Genomic DNA, 16,800 nt, shown 5'->3' on the forward strand with positions numbered 1-16,800 from the left:
TTGTAAAGAAAATGCTTAAATATTAAAGACCTTCTCATCTCAAAATATGAAATGTCACATCCAGTGAGTTAGGACACAACATCTTGAATTTTCGAGAGCGAGCTTGCCTTTTATAAAATCTGTGTATTTTATTAAAAGGGTATTCGATTATTTAGAATAAACGAGAGAAATTGAAACCCAGTAAGTTAGGGCACGTTTTCTCGAATTCTCAAACTCCGAATATTGCCTTCATTTCAAAACAAATTCTTATTTCGAGATGACAAAATGTCATACCCGGTAAGTTAGGGCACAACACTTCGCATCTTCGAGAATAAGCATTTTTCAAAACTCGTATAGCGATTTAAAAGAGTATTCTGCTATTTAGGTTAAATGAGGAAAATCGAAACCCAGTAAGTTAGGGCACGATTGTCTCAAATTATCAAATACGAAATATTACTTTTATGAAATAATTATTTTAAAGTATCGAAAAGAACATGATGTGATTTATAGTAAAATATAAAAGCAAATTATGGTATCAATAATAACATATAATAATGGGTGACAATGATGAGCAATTATAAAAGAGGATAACATAAGAGCATGGTTAGTAACATGTAAACATAAACAAATGCGTGAGGAAAATGAAATGATCGAGCACATAAGTAAATTAATAAATAAATAAATAAAAGTGAATAAAACATGACAAAATAAAAATGGCAAATGATAACGAAAACGATAATTATAATGATAATTTAAATAATAATAGCATAAAATGATAACAATATGTATGGTATTAAAATATATACGTATATTAAAGATATACATAATATATACATAAAAAATATAATATTAAATATATATATAAATGATATATATGAAATATATACATAATGTAGTTATTTAAAAAAATATATACAATATATATATTTAATATTATATTTTTTATGTATATATTATGTATATCTTTAATATATGTATATATTTTAATACCATACATATCGTTATCATTTTATGCTATTATTATTTAAATTATCATTATAATTATCGTTTTCGTTATCATTTGCCATTTTTATTTTGCCATGTTTTATTCACTTTTATTTATTTATTTATTAATTTATTTACGTGCTCGATCATTTCATTTTCCTCACGCATTTGTTTATGTTTACATGTTACTAACCATGCTCTTATGTTATCCTCTTTTATAATTGCTCATCATTGTCACCCATTATTATATGTTATTATTGATACCATAATTTGCTTTTATATTTTACTATAAATCACATCATGTTCTTTTCGATACTTTAAAATAATTCTTTCATAAAAGTAATATTCCGTATTTGGTAATTCGAGACAATCGTGCCCTAACTTATTGGGTTTCGATTTTCCTCATTTAACCTAAATAGCGGAATACTCTTTTAAATTGCTATACGAGTTTTGAAAAATGCTTATTCTCGAAGATGCGAAGTGTTGTGCCCTAACTTACCGGGTATGACATTTTGTCATCTAGAAATAAGAATTTGTTTTGAAATGAAGGCAATATTCAGAGTTTGAGAATTCGAGAAAACGTGTCCTAACTTACTGGGTTTCGATTTCTCTCGTTTATTCTAAATAATCGAATACCCTTTTAATAAAATACACAGATTTTATAAAAGGCAAGCTCGCTCTCGAAAATTCAAAATGTTGTGTCCTAACTCACTGGATGTGACATTTCATATTTTGAGATGAGAAAGTCTTTAATATTTAAGCATTTTCTTTACAAAGAGGGATCGTATTTCAAAAGTCTTCCAAGTTTTCAATCTTTAACACTAAGACACTAATTAATCAACTAGGTACCAATTTTGGGCGTATCGAGGGTACTAATCCTTCCTCATGCGTAACCGACTCCCGAACCTGTTTTCTTGATTTGCGTAGACCAAAATTGTTGTTTAAATAAATCAAACTATTTATTAAAAACAACCACTTTTACGAGGTGACCCGATCACACCTTGTCAAAAAGGATCGGTGGCGACTCCTCTATTCATTTTCATTGTCAAAATCCAAGTCGATACCCGTTTTTCAAAAAATTGTTACGACAATTTTCATTTTGATCATCGAAAAAAATCTTTGTAATTTTTTATCACCATTAAATTTTCATTTTAGTCTCTCAAAACTTTAATTCCTAACAGCAGCTGACACTTTATATTTTTACTATTTTTTACCCACCACTGTGTCATCTTCTCTAACCCAATTTGGGATCCCTCTTAGCTCTCACCAACTATCTACTAGCCACCACAACTCATCACCTCAGGCAGCTCTCTCTCCCCCTTGCTCCTATCATACACAACTTACTACCATCAATAAGTGAAACACAACTTTAACATTGTCAGTTAGTTGTACGGGTTGGATTGAAAACTAATTGGTATATTGATTCGAAAAAGGAAATTAAATTAATTGACTCACAAATCGATTGAACTAAAAATAAAAAATCGATTGAATTAGAACTTTTTTTAATATATTTTTTTATTTTAATAATTGTCTAACAGGTCTCACCACCAATTTGATTATAAAATTAATTATTAAAATTAAGGAAGATGGCATTGAGGGCTTTGAGTTAACATAAATCAACTTGTCCTCTTTATTAATCCAGGTTTTTTATTCAATAGCCTTCAATCCATTAACATTAACACGAGACTTACAACTAGTCAACATAGATCATCATACTCTCTCATCTATAGATTTCATAAATGTCCTCTTCTTGACATTCCGATAGATATAATTGAAATCATTTAAGATGGGATTCGAGGTTGGATATTCTCTTATTTGAGCTATGTGTTATAAATTTACTTAAAATATTGAGCTACTTTACTAAATTGGGTGTAAAACTACGTTTAAAATTAACAAATACATGCATGAAATTTACAGGGTTGCAGATTGATACAATCAAACTACTCAGTTCTGCGTTGAATATTGGAAAAATTAAAATTCAAAATTGAACTAAAAACAAAACAAAAGGCATGAATGTGTAAGGAAGGATTGAATTTCAAAGATTTAGGAAACAGAAGGCATGGCATGACGACACAATGGACACAAATGACTGTTGGCGAGCCATTGTTGAATACATTGGGTATGAAACACATGCCCACACGGCATCCGTTTAACTTCTTCCTTTTCTTCTTCAAGGCAAATCGCACAACGAAACCCAAGACTCAAATCCGAAACTTTCTCCAATGCTTCGATGCTCGATTCACTAGCCGGCACGAACCCCAGTTCCTCCTCATCGATGTCGTAATAATCATAATCATCATAATCAAGAACATTATTGCTACTGGTAAACACTCCAAATTGCACAATGATCAAGAACTTGTTTATGTTCTTGTTGCGTTCATCTATACATATAGATTCGAGATACTTGAAGATTTCGGATTCGCGCAAGTCCACGAATCCTTCGTGGATTTCGTGCTCCCATGGGGTGAATTTCGAGCATTGCTCGAACAAGCTTTTGCACAACAGTTGGCAAAGTTTAGTGGAATCGGGGTTGTCATGGCGATCGAGAAAAGCATGGCAGTAACGAAAGCGGCCGCAACTTCCTGCACTATCGACATATTCCTCGTAGTCTTGTGGGATTTGATGTTGAGTGAGTTCAGTCATCTCTAAATCGAAATAATACGAAGTTGCAAAGTTCGAATACCACGACCCAGAATCCCTCTCCATTAAGGTTTAATTTCTTTTTCTATTCTTTTAGGATTTTCCGGTAGTTTCATGGGAGAGTCGTTTAGCGGTCCCTGTCTATATATATATATCGCAACTCCCAAGTAAAACAGGGACTAGGGAATCCTATTCCTAAAAGAAGTTCAATCCACTCTGCTTTCTTCTGGATATTTTTCATTTGGTTCAATTTCGTTATTAGTTCTTGTACTTTGTGAAAGTTTTAGATTTAATCCTTATACTTTAATTTGATCAATTTTAGTCCTTATACTTTTCGAATTTTGAAAATTAGTCCTAACACAAACATTAGCAGTTAAATCCGTTTGGTTAAATTAAATTGCTAGTCATGTATAAATTTAGTCCATATTCTTTGATTAGATCATCCTAAGTTCTTATATTTTTTGAATTTTAAAATTTTAGTCTTAACATAAATAACAACTATTAATCCACTCATATTTATAAATGATTAACTCAAGTTCATTTTAGCCTAGCACATTTTCTATTTTTTAATCTTCTTTAAAAAATATTTAAATTGTTTTAATTTAATCATTTTTTTCATTTATTAAAATTTTATATATGATCAATTTTACATTTGTTTAATGTTTTATTATATATTACTAAAAATTTAATTTTTGTGTCATAAATTATCTAGTATATAAAAAAATAAAATAGTATATTAGAAAATTAAGAAAATTAGACGTGCTAGGCTTTATCTTTAAACGTTTAAGTTTAAATCTGACTTATATTTTGAACTCGTCCAATTTTTTTATCCAAATCTAATTTTTAAATTTAATTATTTTCAACCTTTCCCAAATCTCAAATTCTGCCCTGCTTTGGGTATTTTCCATTTTCATTTTTTTTTTACTTCACTCATAAAAGCTTGGCAATGCCAAGTAATTTGTCTGCCTGATTTGATGTTTTAAGTAAAGGGTTTGATTGATTTTGGTATCCCCTTCCTTATGAAAAAATGCAATCAATGTAGTAGATTCACCAAATATATATTTGTATATAGAACTAATTATGGATGGTTGAGTCATTCTAACATTCTAAGTCTTTTTTTTTATATTTGGTTTTAGTATGAAAAAATATTTTAAATTTTTGCTCAAGCTCGACCTAAATAAAAATTGTTAAATCCTAGCCTGACTTGACTTGATTGTATTAATTTTTTTATATAAAAATAAATTTTAAAAAAAATTAATACATCAAATGCACTAAAAATATTAAAATGAATGTTTCTTAACAAATTGAAAATACATTAAAAAAATTTTATACTTAAATAACATTAAGATAATTGTAACTTAACAAATAAATGTCTCTAAAACAATAACAAATTTAACAATAAAATAATATTTATAAAATATCCAAATAATAATAATAAAATAGTAACAATATAATAATAAAATGATAGTAAAATAACAACAGAAAAAAATTTAGGCTAATTCGAGTTGAATCCAAACAAGACAATCCCTCTCGAGACTTAACCCATTAATACAAAGATGCCAAAGTGTACGGCTATTATTAGACTACCATTTTAACCCAAACTAACGACAAGGTAATATACTCAATAGGGGACGGTAATTGAGTAAAAGCGCATTTTTTTATTTTTTATTATTTCTCACAATATTGTTGCTCTCACTTTCTATTGAAGCTAAAAGTATCAGCGAAAATTCCTAAAACAAAAAGTATTAGCAAAATAAATAAACCCTCCATTCGATATAATCTTTTCAACTATAATTTTTTTTAGATAAATTATATTAGCTCAATTATGATTCTTTTTAGTTGCCAGTTATAAAAATTATAAAAATGTCAACAATTAGTAATTTATTTTTTAGTCATCCAATTATAAAAAATTATAAAATAGTTATTCAACTATTTAATTTTATCTTTTTTAATCATTCGACTATATTGAATTTTTCAGTATTTCTATTTTTTTACATCAGTTAGCTTGTGACAAAAAAAATTAAAATTAAATAGTCAGACGATTATTTTGTAACTTTTCATAGTTGAGTGACTAAAAATATAATTTACTAATAGTTAGACGATCATGTAACTTTTGATAATTGAATAAAAAAAACATAATTGGCTTACATCTACCTTAAGAGGGATTTTGTCTTGTTTCCAAGAAGATAGGGTGTTTGTTGGTTAGGCATCCATTAAAAGTGTTATAAAAATAAATTTAATTTTATATAATAATTTAATAAATATATAAATTTTAATATATCATAAATATAAATTTATTTCTTATTTAATATAAAATTATTTTACATAATTTAATTTTTAATATACATATGATTTTTATATATCCAAATTATTATTTAACAAAAATATAATTTAATTCTTAATAAAAATGTTTGAGATAATCATATATTATATTACAAACCCACTTTTTTTATATAATGTCTATAACTACTCATAACCCCTCCAAATATTTAAATAGGAAGATTATAACGCTCAAACTCACGTTTTCTTACACTGGCAACAATGTCAATGTCAATTGAGCTAATAGTCAAACGGCTTATAAACTCATTTTTAAATTAATATTTTTAATAATTATTTTTTATTCGCACCTCACTATTATTATTGCATTTGGATTCCAATGATTTAAATATTGTCACTATAATATTCAATCTCATAAATTACAATAACTAATCTTACTTCCAGTGGTAGATCCAAGGGGGGAAGGGCCCTGGCCCCCTTGAAATGAAAAATTTTCATTTAGACTTTTTATAATTTATAAAATAATAAAATTTTGATTTAATCTTTAAAAAATTATAAAGATATAATATATTAAAATAATGAAATTAAATTTTTATGATATTCAGACCCAACATTTATAAACAATAAGTTATTTTTCTTCCCCTTGTTTGTCTCCATGATTTTAAAGTTATTTCCCTTTTTGCCATCTTACTTCTTGGATTAAGATTTTCACTGCTTTTATTGATCTTATTAACTAAATATATTAAAAGTTTTTATGAGAAATTTGGGTATTTCAAGGTTAAATTTAAAATTAGGCTTCATAAAATATCATGATCACTAGTTGTAGTTGTTACTTGTAAGAAAAGCAAATCAACACTTTATTACATATTAGGAATGTCAACTTTCCCAACTCAGTCTAATTTTGCAGCATAATATAAAGGTAAAACATACATTTTCTTTTATATCTAACTTCGAGATCATAAGTGATAAGATTTGAAGCTCAAATCCAATAGATGTCACGTCATTTAAAATGAATAGATGCCTATAAAATCCACATCTGGCGATGCTACGTATAGTGCATCGCGGAACTCCTGCACTTCACTGATCAATTTATTGCCATACCATCGTTCGAAATTTACTGTTTGAAGAACCAGGCCGAGTCCACTGATCCGCTGCCCTATGGGCACCAATGTTTGCGTCGATTGTTTTACCATGGCAGCTGCCTCCCAAAAGTCACCTACTAGGGTTCTCTGGATGTTATTTGGCCTTGCCTGGAAGTTAATGATCTCGTAAGTGTCGGCTCGGGGTCCTCGGAGCCAAAACCTTATAGTATTGTTAGCATTGTAGTTGGAGACTAGAGCATATAATCCATCTTGGCTAACTGCTACCCCTGCTGGTCCTGGAAGGTTCTTTAGCAACACTGTAACTCGATTATTGGTCGGGTTATACATTAACAACCTCCCTGTCGAATCATTCGATTCCAATCCTTTCGAAGCATTTCTACAACATGTAAATTAATCAATGCTGATGTGTATAAACGAAACAAAAGTTTCCGAAACGTGAAAGAGCAACGAACCTTAGATCATAGTTAGTGGTGGAATCGGTGAAAAAAACGTTTCCGGACAATTGGTGGACATCTAAACCATTGCAAAAGCGGTAAGGCACGCCTTCTACACCGGTCGAAAGTGGGGTTGCTAGTCTTCTGCCGGACCCTAACACCATGAGACCAAGGTATGCATCACAAACATACAACTGATTCGTAGCGTAATGGAACCCTAAACCGAATGGTCTTCCACACATCGGACCCAAATCCGGATCAGTAATGCCATCGCACATCGTCTTAGTCCTATATTAGAAAATTCAAAATGAGTGAAAATTCAAATACTACAAATCCACAAACTTCAGTTTGGTGTAAAAAGGATCACCTATTTCGACCGGTAGAACCAAACTCCACAAATCCAACAGTCGGTCCGTTATATTGCAAAATTCTACCATCAGTTACACCGACGTAAAAACGTCCAGTTGCCAGCTCAAAGGCAATGGATTCGGGACCCGTGACATTCGGTGGCAATTGAATCGATCGGAACGATTCGGAAAGAACCATTGAAGGAAAACAGAAAACAAAGAAGATGATGAGTAGGGAATTAATGTAAGCCATCTTAGATATAAAAGCAAAACCCAAAGTTTATACGTTCATTGTGTTGAATTATTAGTAATTTATAAGCATTGGCAAAGGTATAAAAGGCCAAATCAAAGTGAGACGTAACGTTTTTAACATGAAATGGAGCAGTGGGTGGATGAGAAAAATGTGAAAGCAAGCAAGGATCATCAATAATATGGCGTTTTTTATGAAGTTGTGGTTGTAATTCTGGGGTTTTGAAAAAGGTAACCCTTGAAATATGGAAAACCATTTTCTTAGCTAATGGAATGTGTGTAAATATTTTTCACTTTGTGTTCTGTTCAAAATATCTGAACTCCAAGTTTAATATACAAGCCATCTTGGGTAAAAGTTCAGTAGGAGACCTTATTATAAGAGTTAGATTGTATTTTATTCTTTTTACTCAAAAAATGAGTAAACTAGTCCATTTACGTTAAATAAAAAGGCAAACTGTTTTTCTTTTAAAAATTTTATCCATTTCTACGGTTAAAAACTAGTGTGATTAATGGAATAACTAGACAATTAAACATGAGTGTGCCATGTATATCTTATTCTGACATACAATGACTAGTTTTTAACGGTAAAAATTGATGAAATTTTAATAAAATGACTAGCTTACTTTTTAATCTAACATACAAATACAAGTTAGGAAATTTGAGATTCGAATCAATCTTTTATTACTCTTTAGTTATAATTAGACATGACAAGTATTGTGTTATATAAATTTTGATATTTTTGTATATTGTATTCAGTTTTTTTTGTGTTTGTTGTGTCATGTTTACATCATATAATCACACCATGCTCATCAAAGGCGATGTCGAGAGTAGGCAAAGGCCCTAGCCATCTCAAAATGGAAAAGTTTTTGTTTGTACTTTTTATAAATTATGAAATTTTAAGTTTGATGAAATTGTATTTGGCTATTCAAAAATAGAAAATTCTATTAAATTCTTTTTTTTAAAAAAAGTTAATGTATGATAAATTTACACTTTAACCTTAATTTAATTTTAGACCATTAAAAACATTTCTATTAAGGTCAAGTATTACGGTAACATCATCTGCTCGTAAGAATAAAACTCGTCTTGCTCCTACTTTTGTCTTCAATCAAACATTTATATATAATTTGCTTAATTATTATTCGATGCACAAGTTGTGACTTTTTTCTAATGGGTACTTGTATTATTTTTGGTGTAATTTAATATTTTTTTTGACAAATAATTTAGTATTTATATTTTACAAAAGTTTATATTTTGGTAACCAAAAGCGATATTAATTTTTTAGTGTTCAATTCAGATTTTAAGGTTGATTCAATGAAAGTTAACTGTTAATATTATTAAGTTTGAAATTTTCATGATCTTGTTAATAGACTATATTTGGTGTTAATTATGGATTTTTTTTATTTTTCCTTTAATTTACCAAATACAATGTGATGGATGTGATTTAATTCAGATTTTAGAATTGATTTGATGAAAATTCATAATTAGCCAGGTTTTAGAATTGATTTAATGAAAATTCAAGTATCCAAATGTATAACTTTTGTCAAATACAGATATCACAATAGACCAAAAAAAAATACCACACTAAAAAAAATGTTAACCTCAAGTACCAAATTATATATTAAATCTATATAATTAACATATGTCTATAATGGGTAGGTTTTTATCACGATTTAATTCATCTAAAAGCTAATAAATGATTTTAAACGAAAGTTTAGTTAAATTGATAAAGTAGATATGTTAAATACCATATTACTTTTCTAATATGTGTATTTTTTTATTTTTTTATATAAAAGAAAATACTTTTAAAATAATATAATTTACTCCATAAAATATTAATATTTTAATTATTATATAACTGGGTTAGTGCTTAGTTAATTCATCATTTTCTTTTTATTCATTGATTGGTTGATTTATTACGCTAACTCAATTAAAAGCTTAATATATACTAGAAATCCTATCACAGGCCTATGCTTACGGAAATCACAAATTTAGAATACAAATATGTATTTAAATAACGTATGAAATATGTACGATATTAAAATAAAAATTAGATTAAATTGTAAGTAAACGAAATTTAAACACGTGAATATATCATATTAGGATTGCTAAATGAAGACAATTATTTTAGGTTAAAATTTTTTGTTAGTCCCCCTATTTTATTTGGTCATTTTTAGTCATTGTACTTTTCAAATTTTAAAATTCCACATCTTCACCGAACAATAATGGTTAAATTCATTAAGTGAAGTTCTACTATTTCCAAACTCTGATGCACCAAACATATTATCATATATGTAATGTCCTGTTAGCTTATTATTTCCATTTATGTTAAATCCAGTTAATGGATTACTGATTACTCTTTATGTTAAGACTGAATTTTCAAAATTTGAAAAACATAGAGACTTAGAATAATCCAATAATTAGAGAAAATGGACTAAATCTGCAATAATACGCTTAATATCGGACTAGTAATTGAATTTAACCAAACGTATTTAATTTTTACTATTTGGACTAGGACTAAAATCTCATATTTTGAAAAGTACAAGGACTAAAATTGACCAAATAAAAGTACAAAGTCTAAATCCACAACTTTTGCGAAGTATAGGGACTAATAGCAGAATTTAACCCAAATTATTTATCATGGTATTGTCATCAATCTTAAGTTGTTATTGAGTTAATTTGTGACAGCATCTCAATCAACAACATTATTAATAGTAGAAATCCTATCATATATATGCGTGTGAAAACTACACATTTAGAACACAAATATGTGTTTCAAAATAACATACAATATGTTAGAAAAAATTGTAGTACAAGGAAGAAGCTTAAGGTGAAAGAAAGAAAATTAAAAGGAAAGAAATAGATTTGAAGCGTGATTCACTATCTTTAAGACTTCAATTTTACCTCTAGGATACAACAAGTCTTAAAACAATAGAAAACAAAATAGTGAAAAGAGCATTAGTGAGTTTTATATATAGGCACATTGTTTTTCATCAAAGAATATGTCATTTGGTACAGAACTTGTGATACAAGTTACATTTTTCCACAACATTATAACTTTCCAGAAAAGATATGTTTATACATTACAAGTCTTTTTTAAAAATTATAATTATTCAAATAAAATTTTTTATGTGAAAATAAAAAATATTATTATTTCAAAATTAAAAATAATAATTATATATAAAATTGTTTGCACAGCCTAATTTAAGCTCAAGTTCCCATCTTTTGACCTTATGCATGTATACATAAAGCCTGATTAATAAACAATTCTCTATTTAATTTTTTGTTTATAATGTATATATGTTAGCAATGTGAAACCACTAACATTGTAAGCAACTAACACAATAAATAATCAAACGTGTGATTTGAAATTAATTAATTAATTAATAATAATAATAACAAATAAAATGAATGATATTAATATATAAATTGAGTATAAAAAATTTAAAATATATAAATATATAAAAATAAAACTTTGGTTGAGTCTTAACGTGAAGGTTTTGCTAATCCAATTAGCATGGTTTTAAATCTCTTAATTGGGCATATTTTTATTGGTTTTTTTAAATAAAATTACTAAAGTACTCTCACTTACTGAGGTGTGACCTAGTTGCTGGGTAACACCAACTCAGTAAAGAGTTTTATAAATAGTAAGTATAAATATATAATTGATTGAGATAATAAAATGCGCATAATAAAATTAAAATGTATAAATAAATCAAAACAATGCATTAGTGATAAGATAATTTTAAAGTTTTTCTGATGTAATTGGTATGAGCTTAAATTCTCATATATTTATTTATTTATTTATTTATTTTTAAAATTAAAAAAATTAAAAAATCTTTAAATAATAATTTATTTTAAATACAAAAAGTTATTTTTATAATTTTTCTAACTAAATTAATATTAATTAATTTCTGACACCAATTCAATGAAAAATTTTAATAATAGAATAGAGGTATATGGTTTACCATGACATGCCCCCAATCACATTGTAAGTTAAGTCGTAACAAATTGAAAAGATGCTCCTATCACGTGTAAGGTAAGACATTACAAATTGAAAAAGGGTAACCGACAATAACAACATAAATTGGATTTTGATTTCAAGTTCAACAGTAAATCAATCAATAAATGTTACTATTTTATAGAAATTTGACTTCAGATACTAAGACCACCTTGAAGGTAAAAGTTATTATATAGCAATTAATTTAGGAAAATATAAATCAGTAATAACAATACATTTAAAGTAAAATCAGGGAGTTGGGATCAAGAGTAAAAGTAAAATCACATGGGTCACTCTATTGCTTCTTCTTCAAGGTGTTGTCGTCCTCAATGATCACAGCTGTATGACTCGATTTTGGTAAGGTAGTAGCATTAATAATGATCGGATTGAAACTAGGTGGAATCCGAGGCCTATTCTCTTACTTTCGCCTACCCCCACCAATTTGGACTAGTCTTTCTCAAGGGCAGATTGTGGCTCTTTTCCATTAGTCTTCGTGATTGACCCACCATTAATTTTCCCTCCACGTGAATCCTTCACCAACCCCCTTAGAATTTGATCCCTTTAAAATCTCTCGCCTTGATTCTTTCCATTTTAAAATTGCCTTATTTTTCATTTGAGTATCTTCAATTTCCTTATCAAAACCAACTTCATTCTCATCACCATTATCTTCAAAGATTTGGAAGCGTGATTTTCTCACTCCCTCAACTAACAGTTGATCTTGTTTTCCTTTCATAGTAGTCTTCCCCAAAATATTTGGTCTTCGTCTTTGGGCTAGAGCTTGCTTCCAAGGTCCGTATAGAGAAACCAGATCCTTCATAGCACCCGCAATTGTAATCATCACAATATCAATAGTCAGCACCATCGTTGGCTTTGTCAAGTCCACTTTTTTCCCATTCCCTTGTTCCAGATAACTCTACTTAGTGTGCCCATAGCAGCCACACTCGTAGTAGATGACAGGTAAGCCCTTGTACTCCACATATTGAACATGACCATCAATACCATCAACTGTGACACCCCAAACTTAGTCGGGACGGTCCGACCCGAATTTCGAATGTCACATTAGCCACCAAAGTGACTCTTCGTTAAAACACCACAAAACACACCATTCAACCAATCACACCACACAATTGCAACATGATCCATATTAAAAAGATATCTTATTTGCATGCTTTTCTATTCAAATCATAAAAATAGCTCAAGAAAAATCAATTCCTTTGACACCTGCAAACCCACCTCGCGGCGAACTTCCAACTAGAAACCCTAGCAGCACACGGATGACTAGCTAACACCCAGCTCGCAACCTACCCTGTGAACATCGGTTCACAACTTACCTTGCGAACTCATTATTGGGCGATTTAACACATTTTTACTGGTAGCTTGTCTGTATTTTTACTAGCAAATTTTTTTGCATATTGTTATTGGTGGTTTTAACCACAACGGGCTTAAGCCTATACTATTTTGGAGTTCAGATGATGAGTTCTAGGGAACCCATGGTGTGTAGCGGATGAATGAGTAGGATTATTGCATTGAAACATTGAGCATGCCATGTTTGTATGTTGTACTGACTTGCCAAATTGGTTGAATTTTATAAATTGATGAATGATTGTTTGATTGATTAAATGCTTATTTTGTATTGACTCACACTGGGTTTTTAAGCTCACCCCCTACTTTACTCTTTACAGACAATTCTCAGGACTAGGCTTGGATTCGATATTCAGAAGTTTCTTTATGGAATTTTTGGCACATAAATTTTTATTAAAATTTCTTTTCTTATTATTTCGATATTATTCTTATTTTTATTTGAGACTGTAAGGTTTATTTAAATTTGGACTATGGTATGAGACATTTTTTAACTAGGATTTTTGCATGCATGAATTTTTTACTGCACAAACGGTAAATCTAAGCTTTGAACAAAGGATTTTTCAATGCAATCAACTAAGTTTTTTTTTAAATGGCACGATCAATATATAAATTGAACTTAATAATAGATGGCTTAATTAATTGGAGTTTCAACAATGTTTTTTTTTTTCAACCACACTAAGTTTTGAAAATTTAACGAAAAAGTGATTTTAGATTTGGACATTTTTACTGGCTAATGTAACATTCGAAATTCGGTCATAACGTTTAGACCGTCTTTTATTTGTAATTTCAACCATATTTCTTCAAAATTAAATGATAAGTTAAAACAAATCATCAAAATTAGTTTATAGGTCTAGTTGATGTCATTTAAGCTTAGATGGAGGAATTCTTAATTCTCATTGGTTGGATGAGATCAAACAAATTCGAAGTAGTTGATAATCAAATTATAATTTTTTAATTGACTACTGATATAGTTTACAATATGCGTAAATGTCGAATATGAAAAATCCGAACACCAGATCTTATTACTATAGCATTACATGAGGGGGTAGCCACTTCCTTTTATTATTAACTTCAGTTTCTAAGTTTTTTAAACTTTAATGCTTTAATAAGACACCAATGAAATCCTCTAATCTTGATACTATATAAAGCTTAGTACCAAACTCTTGAATTTCAGACACTGATTTATTTCCATACCATCGCTCAAGATTAACTGTTTCTAAAACAGTGCCATTTCCATTGATCCTTACTCCAGTTGGCAACAAACCCGAATCCATTCGTGGATCTACCCTTGAGGCCGCTATCCAGAACTTGTTTAATCGCGTCCTCTTAATGTTATCCGGGGTTGGCTGTATGGTTGCGATGACGGCCCCACCACCCTGAAGTGAAATCTTTCGAGTCCGGTTCGCGTTGAACTCAGTAACCATGAGAAATTTTTCTTCTTCATCGACTGCCACCCCGGCTGCAAATGAAAGATTCCTAACCAACACGGTCACTTGCTTGGTTCTGGCATTGTACTTCAACAGTCTCCCCGTCGAATCCATAACACTTGCTGCTATGTCGAGTTGCCTGCAAGATTAGACAAACTGTTGTTATGGGCAAATTTAGAAAAAAAATTTAAGAGCCGAATTATAAATTCTTCAGATTTTAAAATATAATTTTATCATATGTTAATTTTTTATTTATCATTTTTTATAGGATTAACCATATATATATATATATTGGAGTTAAAGTGCAATTTTATCATTTTATCATTTTATCATTTATGAATAAATTGAATTGCAATTTTCTGTCGCCCATGACTGTTTTGTTTTAGTTTGTCATCTGAGTCTTTGGAGGTCTTTGAGGGTGTACATCCAATAGTTTTTAAACCAGATCGGTGGTTAAACCATTCAAGTCACCGATTCAATACTTCAATTAGCTTGATCGGTTTGATTAAAAAAATTTATTTTAATCGGTTTTATTGGCCCATACTAATTCTCGGTCCAATTAGTTCAAAGCTACACTCTAAACTGTACCTCAACTAGTTCCCAATCCAATCGGTCCAATTCAATACTACAAATATGTCAATGTATCCATTATAAAAAATGAGTGTTAGACAAAAAATATTTGAAGTAAAATGAAGAATGAGAAAGAGGAAGATAAGATTACGTTATATCAAAAATGGAGCTGGCATCAGTGAAGTAGACATTTCCAGTAGGTTGATGGACATCGACACCGTTGCAAAAACGGTAAGGTTCACCATCTGCGGCAGTGGAAAGTTGAGTTACCAATCCTCCTCTACGACCCAAAACTCTGAATCCGAAAAAAGCATCACAAACATACAACTGATTTGTTCGGTGGTGCAATGCCATCCCTAATGGCCTTCCACAAACCGGATTTGGATTGGCAGTTTCCGTGCCGTCGCACACCGACTTTGGCCTAAATAAATTAATGTCATTATCCATATGGAATACCAATATATTAACTACTTTAATCTATTGAGTCTCACAATTTAATTCAGAATTTTTTTTTTATCCTAGAGAAACTAAGGTAAAATAAGTTAAGAGAATGCAATTTTCACCTGTTAGGAGCGGCAAATCCAAACTCTTCAAAGCCAATGGTTGGGCCTAGATATTTCAGAATTCTACCGTCGGCTATACCAGTAAAGAACCGTGGGACTGTCAACTCAAATGCAAGTGCCTCGGGACGGGTCGCATTTTTCGGCAATCGAATCTTGGTGAAGGAAATTGCTGAAACAATAGGTGAAAGAAAACAAAAGAGGATTACCAAAGTGATTTTGGTTTTGATTCTCAAGAACATGAAGTTTGTTGCCATTTTCAAACAAATGTAATTTGACATATATTTCAACATTTGGTGCTAATAAACTTAAGCTATTTATATGGGATTGTAACATAGCTTTGGCAATGCTATTTTCTACCTTTACCAGCAAATTAATTATGGTTTTAATGGGTTTAGCTTGTAGCAATGATGGGGAAGAAATGACTGGCCCGCTGAGTCAAATTAGTCATCGCAAAAATATATATATATATATATATACTTTTTATATCCTACTTCAACGTAGTAGTTGTGTTTGATAATAGTTATATTTTTTGGTACATAAAGTTAGCATTTTTAACCTTTTAATGTTTAATTCAAATTTTATAGTTGATGAAATTTAAGTGTTAATATTATTAGTTGATTATGAATTTTCATTAAATCAACTCAACCTTAAAAATAAAAAAAAAAGAATTAAGTCATCAAACTATATTTAACAAATTAAATACACAATTAAATAAATTCAAAATTAACACTAAATTTATTCTATTAATGAAATGATGAGAACTGAAACCTAATAATATTAATGATTAACTTTCAATAAATCAACCGTAAAACTTGAATTAAACATTAAAAGTTAATATTGTTTATCTTTATATAATTGCTACATTAAA

General features: G+C 29.6%; 3 protein-coding genes and 1 long non-coding RNA gene across 4 annotated transcripts; 1 reads left to right on the forward strand and 3 right to left on the reverse strand.

Moving 5' to 3' along the window:
- Nucleotides 1-3,006: 3,006 nt before the first annotated feature.
- LOC107926653 (E3 ubiquitin-protein ligase ATL59) lies at nt 3,007-3,669 on the reverse strand. Its single transcript, XM_016857548.1, has one exon. It carries the CDS (start codon nt 3,667-3,669, stop codon nt 3,007-3,009), a length of 663 nt encoding a protein of 220 aa, XP_016713037.1.
- Nucleotides 3,670-6,715: 3,046 nt separating this feature from the next.
- On the reverse strand, nt 6,716-8,071 carry LOC107926615 (protein STRICTOSIDINE SYNTHASE-LIKE 11). Its single transcript, XM_016857510.2, has 3 exons — nt 7,785-8,071; nt 7,436-7,705; nt 6,716-7,359 (listed from the first exon to the last, which is right to left on the reverse strand). Exons 1-3 carry the CDS (start codon nt 8,015-8,017, stop codon nt 6,885-6,887), a joined length of 978 nt encoding a protein of 325 aa, XP_016712999.2. The 5' UTR covers nt 8,018-8,071; the 3' UTR covers nt 6,716-6,884.
- A 4,200-nt stretch (nt 8,072-12,271) lies between these two features.
- Nucleotides 12,272-13,863, forward strand: LOC121232074 (uncharacterized). The gene is made up of 2 exons (XR_005930284.1): nt 12,272-12,967; nt 13,693-13,863. It is a non-coding gene; the product is annotated as an uncharacterized lncRNA (long non-coding RNA).
- Nucleotides 13,864-14,011: 148 nt separating this feature from the next.
- On the reverse strand, nt 14,012-16,214 carry LOC107926630 (protein STRICTOSIDINE SYNTHASE-LIKE 12). The gene is made up of 3 exons (XM_016857522.2): nt 15,933-16,214; nt 15,521-15,790; nt 14,012-14,938 (listed from the first exon to the last, which is right to left on the reverse strand). Exons 1-3 carry the CDS (start codon nt 16,208-16,210, stop codon nt 14,467-14,469), a joined length of 1,020 nt encoding a protein of 339 aa, XP_016713011.1. The 5' UTR covers nt 16,211-16,214; the 3' UTR covers nt 14,012-14,466.
- Nucleotides 16,215-16,800: the final 586 nt, after the last annotated feature.

Source organism: Gossypium hirsutum, chromosome A07 (assembly GCF_007990345.1).
Source record: "Gossypium hirsutum isolate 1008001.06 chromosome A07, Gossypium_hirsutum_v2.1, whole genome shotgun sequence".
NCBI classification, from domain to species: Eukaryota; Viridiplantae; Streptophyta; class Magnoliopsida; order Malvales; family Malvaceae; genus Gossypium; species Gossypium hirsutum.